This window comes from Octopus bimaculoides, chromosome 7, assembly GCF_001194135.2.
Source record: "Octopus bimaculoides isolate UCB-OBI-ISO-001 chromosome 7, ASM119413v2, whole genome shotgun sequence".
Taxonomy (NCBI): Eukaryota; Metazoa; Mollusca; class Cephalopoda; order Octopoda; family Octopodidae; genus Octopus; species Octopus bimaculoides.
In genome coordinates this window covers 74,769,987-74,777,658 of record NC_068987.1, presented here as the reverse complement: position 1 = coordinate 74,777,658, position 7,672 = coordinate 74,769,987, and the positions used below count along the sequence as shown (strand labels likewise).

The window sequence follows — 7,672 nt, the reverse complement described above, 5'->3', positions numbered from 1 at the left end:
CCATTAGGCCACCGAGGCCAGATGACCAGATAATCGGTCACTGGACTGCGACCATGGTGGAGTACTATCTTAAAGCATTTAGTCGAACAAATCGACCCCAGAACTTTTTTTAAAACCTGATCGGCTTCATTTGCCGAGCCTCTGTTGCAGGGACGTTAACAAACCAAAACCGGTTGTCAAGCGGCGGTGGGGGGCACACACAGACACAACAAACAGAAATGAATATACGCGGTCTTCTTTCAGTCTCCGTCTATCAAATCCACTCACAAACCTTTGGTCGGCCCAGGACTATAGAAGATACTTGCCCAAGGTGCAACGTAGCAGGACTGAACCCGGAACCTAGTGATTGGAAAACAAGCTCACCACACAGCCACGCATGTGCCTACACACACACACCCAAGTACACATATGAACATGTGCGTGCGTCTACTAGATGTCATCTACATAAGTTTAGTACCTCACCACCAACTGTGCGATTGAATAGGCCGGCCTATGATGATTAGCGGCAACAGTTTACTCTGAACGGTAATTATCTAATATGCTTCCCACTTTTTAAGACATTAAGGTATGGTTTGGTGAAGATTTTGGTTATTCTTTCAACGTAGACGCGCACAGAGCAGCGACTTCATGTACTTGTCCGACCTTTCAAAAATAGCAGCCAAATTTTCATTCCGCTATCTTTATACACATTGGATTCTGTAGTCTTGGAAAATAAAACGGCTGGGAGGTTTTGATCACAGGTCTGATAGATTAGAGCAATTTATGCTCCCTTGGATTCTAGTATAGATTTTATTTATATTAGGAACATAGAAACTAAACCTTAGTACCTGACCAAAATTTTATATATTCAAGTGTTGCCAAATGAAGAGTCCAGTGATCGCAAAAGTAACTAGTGAATTACTGCAAGACCATTTACTTTATACGCAAGACCATGCCAACCAGGAGTACTGTGTAGAATGTATAATAATGGAAGAGAGAACATTTATAAATTTAATGTGTTATTTTTTTCGTTCTTTCCTTTCTTTCATCTCAACCCTTTCCCCTTCAAGCGAGCCCCACTCCGCCTCGTCTTCAGTTAACATTGTAAACTAAGATAGGAAGAGCGTGGTATTATAGAGAGAAACGAGGAGGGACAAGGGAGAGACAGACAGACAGAGAAACAGACAGACAGATAGATAGATAAATAGACAGGCAGGTAGATAAAGAGAGCGAGACAGTGACTGTTTATTTTGTTGTAGTGACTAGACCGTGATGGAGAAGGAAATCTTGTGTGTTCTTTCAGGGAGGTCTTGGGGCAAACTTGAAAGAGAAATCCGTTGAATATATGAAGTTTATAGTATGAGAGGAGCAGAAGATGATGGTGGTAGCCGGCCTGCTTGATGGTTCTTAGGGCCCAATGGAAGACAGTTTTGTTAAGATCGACTTTCAAGTTTAAGCTTACAAAATATATAAGAGTGAAATAGTACGCATGCCATGCGTAAATGTAGTAGTCGTAGTATTATCAGTAACGTAGTGAAAAAAAGGTTTACTATAAAATAGCGTGCGAGTATGTACGTAGAGAGATTCTCTCTCGCGTGTGTGGCGTAGCCTTTTTTTTTTCTTACCCCTCCGCCACCACTCACTACATATTCACATTCAACTAAGTCCCTTTCCTCCTGACAGAAAACCATAAACCTTGAAAGACCTCTTCACACTGGAGTGTCAATCTGGGGCCAGTTATATATCACAGCAACACACATTTCTACGTGTGTGTGTGTATTTTTGTGACTGTATAAATAGCCGCAAGCTCGCACGCCCGTGTACGTAAACACACTTTCCAATGTGTGTGTGTTGAACAAAATGTTAATCCTTTCGTTAATTTCAATGGGCCATCGTACACGGCCAGTACTTAAACCTGAGTTGTTAATGTTTAGATGCGTAAGATAAACTTCACACCCGAATAGGACGCTAGCCTATCCATATTAACTTTTCCAATGTTGCATTTTTTTCCTTGCTGGCTTTGTACAGTAGACTTTGGGTATTCAAAGACACAAACCCACGAATTTGAAGAAGAAAGGGATTAGTGAGGCGATCTAGCACTTGCGCCAAAATTGGAAACCAACATGACTAACACTAGTTATTTTATCTTTTACAAGAAAAAAGATTTGATATGCTTTATAAGGATATCGAATCGATCCGGTACTTGACGAGTACCGGATCGAAGATGAAATTGTTTGCTTGTTAAACACTGGATTAATTAGATTAATTAGGATTATTATTAAAATCATTCAAGCTATGAAGGTTTTTTTTCTTCTTTTGCTGGTAGTATTTCAAGACAGACTTTTTATTCTATCTATCTGCCAAGGATACGTACCAGATAACATTTAATAGAGGAACCAAGGAGGAGGTTTCTACGTGGTCGCTCGAACGTCCAGAAATTGCAACCAAATCTACCTGAAATGACACCGTGTCGTTTTAAAAATAAATTACAATATATCGGATAATGTGATCCTGGATTCCCTGTTTGCAGGAAGAGAAGCGACGCTAATGGGTTTCACTGGTCGAAAGCCTGTGATAACTTTAATTAGGTTTGTTCAATCAAGGCTGATGTGAGCCCTAAAGAATAACGACATCAACAAGCAATAGGCCAGCGTCATATATCATTCAAGGAGACTACAGGTCTGTATCGGTAAGACTTGTATCATTTGCAAAAATCGAGAGTACAGGAAAATTGCTGTGGGGAGTGGAGTATCAAACATTTCAGGGTCCCTTAGGTCAACATACTGATGTTTACATTTTTCTCCGATTTTGGCAAGCAAAACTCAAGGATTACTTGGCTTACAGGAGTAAATGCTAAATATTGTTGAAAGCTGATGATATCTAGATTACGTGGGAAGGTTACACTTTGGGTTATGTCGTATCAAAGTTAAAGATTATCCGTGTAGAAAACATCTATACTTACATATCATATAACTTCACTTCGATTTTCGCAGCAGCCATCACAGCCTGTAGGTGAAGTAACATAGACTCCACACTCAATATATTTAGTCCATTTTCTGGTGTCTGGATAATGACCTCGTACGTTGTACCACTTCCTTCACCTATCGTTTTCCTTGTATAATCCCGTTCTTTGGACAGACGACCATCTTCTGCATGTTGATAAAAATGAAAGAGAAATCACTTATTTGGTAAATTATTAGAAATCATAGTAAAGATTTCAGAATATAAGGAATAAGAATTATAAATAATAAACAGAGAGAAACATAGGTAAATAGATAGATAGAAAGATAGATAGATAAAGAGACAGATAGATAAGCATTTGGTGAAATGACAGACCTACATTATAAATGTGCCAACAAGACAATCTTTGCACAATCGCCTGACCTGCAGGAAATGTTAGCTAAAGTTAAATCTCTTTCAGATCACAAGGGACACACTGCATTATGTAGTGTTGGGATGGAATGGTCATGAAAAGAGCATTTTTCATTTTAGATCAGATGGATCAAGCCTGATAAAAGAATTCCAATTCAATAACATACACAGCAAGAATCTGGCTTATTTATAGAAATGGTGTAGCCCACCTCCATCCCCAACCACCCCACCAAAATATGAAGATTGGGCAATGTTGCATCCATATTAATGATATCACTCCAGTATGGTCACAGCCCCCCCCCCCGGCTGAAACTATGAAAAGAGTAAATGGTTATGTATATTCAATCTCTGGAATGTCTCTGACTATATGATTTGCTTGACCAGGGCCAGCCTGGAGCCAAACAATAACCTAGCAAACCCTTCTATATAACAATAATCTAGAAGAGAAGATCTCAACAGCCATGGTAGAGATCTACTGACTTCAAGTTTTATTTCACAAATACACACATTCAGGCAAACTGCTCAATCAGAGCTGATCTTAAGGCTTATACGGCAACAGCACGTCTATTCATATTACTTTCTTAGTTAATCAACATTGCACAGGTAATTAGTCCCAGTTGACATGTACACCAAAAACATCTCTCTCTGTCTCTGGTATGTGGCTAAAGAGTTGCTTCCCAACCATATGGTTTTGATCTCAATCACACTGCATGGTGAGTGCCCTTTACTAGAGCCAACCAAAGCTTTGAGAAAGGATTTGTAAGATGGAAGCTTATAGAAGCCCATCACGCAACGTGTGTGTGTGTGTGTATGCTCTTCCTGTTGCCACTCCTCATCCATTTCCAAGCGAATTTATATTCCCTGTAGCCGGACATGTTTTCACAGAAGACTAAAAACAGAGGATGCCAATGTAAAAACCAGGAACAAAAACCACAAGGCATTTTTTGTCTGGTAATGCCAATCCCAAAACTATTGAACATGGTAACACCTCATTTCCCTTCCTAAAACATTGTAGACTTCAGTTCCAATTGACATTGGGTGTTAAGGAGCTGATGGTGATAGAGCAATAGCTTTTATGGTAAGACTTGTTGGCTATCTTATTACACATTTGTATTGTACTCTTCAGCAAGATATGCAACTCTACATAATCCAGTTTGCTTAAGGTGGCTGTATGCTAAGAAGCTTGCTTACCAACCACATGGTTCCAGGTTCAGGCCCACTGCATGGCACCTTGGACAAGTGTTTTCTACTTTAACCTTGAGTCAACTAAAGTCTTTTGAATGGACTTAGTAGACAGAAACTGAAAGAAGCCCATCATATTGTGTGTGTGTGTGTGAGAGGGAGAGTGTGTGTGTCATTGTGTCTGTGTTCATTCCCTACCACTGCTTGACAACTAGTGTAGGTGTGTTTGGGTACCCATAACTTTAGTAGTTTGGCAAAAGAATCTAATAGAGTAAGTATCAGGCTTTAAAAAAAAAAAAAACTACTAGGGTTGATGACTAAAAATTCTTCAAGGCAGTGGCCCAGCATGGCCAAAGTTTAATGACTGAAATAAGTAAAAGAAAAAAAATATAAATGGTACCCCCTACTCCATAGTTGAGTGGTTAACAGCAGGAAGGATATTCAGCTTACTGAGCAAATTGCTCTAACAAACAACCCATCCTACATATTAGTGGTGTAAGTTTAATACTCTGTTGCAAGTACTTGGACTAGACCCACCACCATTTTTCTGGCAGATGTTCGGGCTGGGTGGGCATCCATCACATCAATATCACTCATCAGAGCGAACCTGCTTCTCCTCTGGCTAATTTATTATAACAAATAAAAAGTAAAACAGCATGGGAGGAAAGGGCTATAAATTTAGCCATGCCTCAACAAAGCCCATTATTATTATTTTCTATTTTATATCATCTATTTTGTGTTGATTTATAGGTTTACAGTGGGTTAATCAGGGTTTTTAATTGCATTTCTAATGGTTAGACTAATGAAGAAATGTCTGTGCAATACAGGCAGAATAACTATCATCAAGTATGGTTGTTTGATGCATCAATTTATAGACAGTTTTTTTCTTCTCACAAATATGTATATTTTTAACCAATTTATAGATACAGAAGCTGTGTGTTAAGAAGCTTGCTTCCCAACCACATGGTTTTGGGTTCAGTCCCACTGCCTGGCACTTTGGGCAAGGGTCTTCTACTATAGCCTTAGGCCGACTAAAGCCTTGTACAGAATGGATGAAAAAAACTGAAAGAAGCCCATCATATATATATATATATCTGTGTGTCTTTGTCCCTCCTTCACCACCTGACAACCAGTGTTGGTGTGTTTACATGTCCGTAACTTAGTGGTTCAGCAAAAGAGACCAACAGAATAACCAATAGGCTTAAAAAATAAGTCCTGGGGGCAATCTGTTCAACTAAAACCCTTCAAGGTGGTGCTCCAACATGGCCACAGTCTAAAACATGTAAAGGAATAAAAGAATACAAGCACATATCACATATTTGTGAGTGTACAAAAGATGTACTGTACCCTCCTCTGACAACTCTAATGACTTGGTGAAATATTTTCCATGTGTAATGCAGCTCTCAGTAAACCTATAAATTATGATCAAAGGTATACCTGCAATAGCTTCAAACAATATATTTATGACTAAATTATTGAATATGGTCATCTTTTTAATGACAATAGGATGTGGTTTGAGAGAGAGAGAGAGAGAGATTTGGTTTCTATTTCAGTTGACTGAATGACCACACAGAGGGAACAGAGACTTCTTTGCGGGGCATATTTTAGTCTGATATGATGTGTTTGTGCGTATGTCATTAATGCATGTATTGTATGCGTGAGTTTACATAGACATATGTATGCACACACAATATATTCATAAATATATGTGGTTCTATGCATTTTTTTTCTCTATATATACTGAAAACAAGATTCTGATTAAAAAACACTCAAACTCAAAAAATAAGCAAATATATGTACACACACATACACAGACATACAAATGAAGGTGTTTGACTAAATTAGTGATTGATAGCAAAGTTATTTTAAAAACAGGTAAATGCATGTATATGTGTTTATATGTGTACATATAATGTAGTATAGGATACATGGGTTATCTTTTATGTGTGTGTGTGTGTGTATTATATATGTGGTGTGTCATTTTGTTGTGTGTGTGTGTGTGTGTGTGTGTGTGTGTGCGCTGAACCTTGGCTTTTCTGTTTAAAATTACTTCCTGCCCTTTCCTTCCTCTCCCCACTGCCTAGGGTAAGAGATTTCTCCCCTATCACAGGTGGGTAGCACCCCTAAAGTGCTCAACTACCATGACTTTAATTCCCTTTGACAAGTGTGTCTTCTTGTGTGGGCCTTCTGCCACTCACCTTCCTCATAACCTCAAGTCCACCACCTCCTCCCTACCCTCCTGCCTTCCATTCCACAATACAATATACACACTTGTGACACAGCCAGCCTATGGTTGTGTGTGTGTATGTGTCTTAGCACACAGTAGCAGCTTTCACCCTGTTGATTACACACATTTCCTCTTAATCAAATATATCCACTAACTGTTCTATACATACACACACACAAACCACCACCACTGCCACTACAACTACAACTACTGAATTTTTAAACCACACAGCCAGGCCTGTGCCTATCTATAATTAATATAAATATCAAATGGAGGATTTGGGTTCTTTCTCCACATCTTTTATGTAACCCCTCCCCCATGTAAATTGTTGACAGTCCTTATAATGGGCTCCTCATCTATGCCCCCATGGCTAATAAAAGAAATAATAATAATAATCATTGTTTCAAATTTTGCCACAAGGGTAGCAATTTTGGGGGACGGGATGAGTCATTTCATCGACCCCAGTGTCCAACTGGTACTTATTTTATTGACCCTGAAAGGATGAAAGATAAACTCAACCTTGGTGGAATTTGAACTAAAAACATAATGCCAGGCAAAATACTGCTAAACATTTCATCCAGCATGCCCTGATGCGATACCAAGCAGTGGCTCTCATGGCTTCTGATCTTAACTGATTGGAAGTGTTATCATGTACATTGTTTTGTCTTGGTATAAAAGATGGGCTACAGCAAATATTCTGCTTAATACCACAGATTTGCTTGTCAGTTGTTTGACCTTAACCAGTTGAGCATGTTCCTTGGTGGCTGACGATATGTGCATCTCTGATCACAAGCAGAAGTAGTGGGGGAGCATCATAGCCATGTGTTGAGAGGAATTCTTTGGGGTTTGAATAATTCACCTTTGGAAACATGGGAGTTTTGCTCAACATCCTTAAACAAACCTTATTCAGGG

The 7,672-nt window shown here is 39.1% G+C and overlaps 1 protein-coding gene across 1 annotated transcript in view; it reads right to left on the bottom strand.

Annotated features, from left to right (window-relative positions):
- The window catches only part of LOC106878151 (protein patched homolog 1), a 125,314-nt gene that overhangs the window by 50,180 nt on the left and 67,462 nt on the right, over positions 1 to 7,672 (bottom strand). Inside the window, exon 4 of the mRNA XM_014927283.2 lies at positions 2,942 to 3,128. Within this exon, the coding sequence (XP_014782769.1) occupies positions 2,942 to 3,128 (187 nt within the window). The remainder of the gene's footprint in view (positions 1 to 2,941; positions 3,129 to 7,672) is intronic.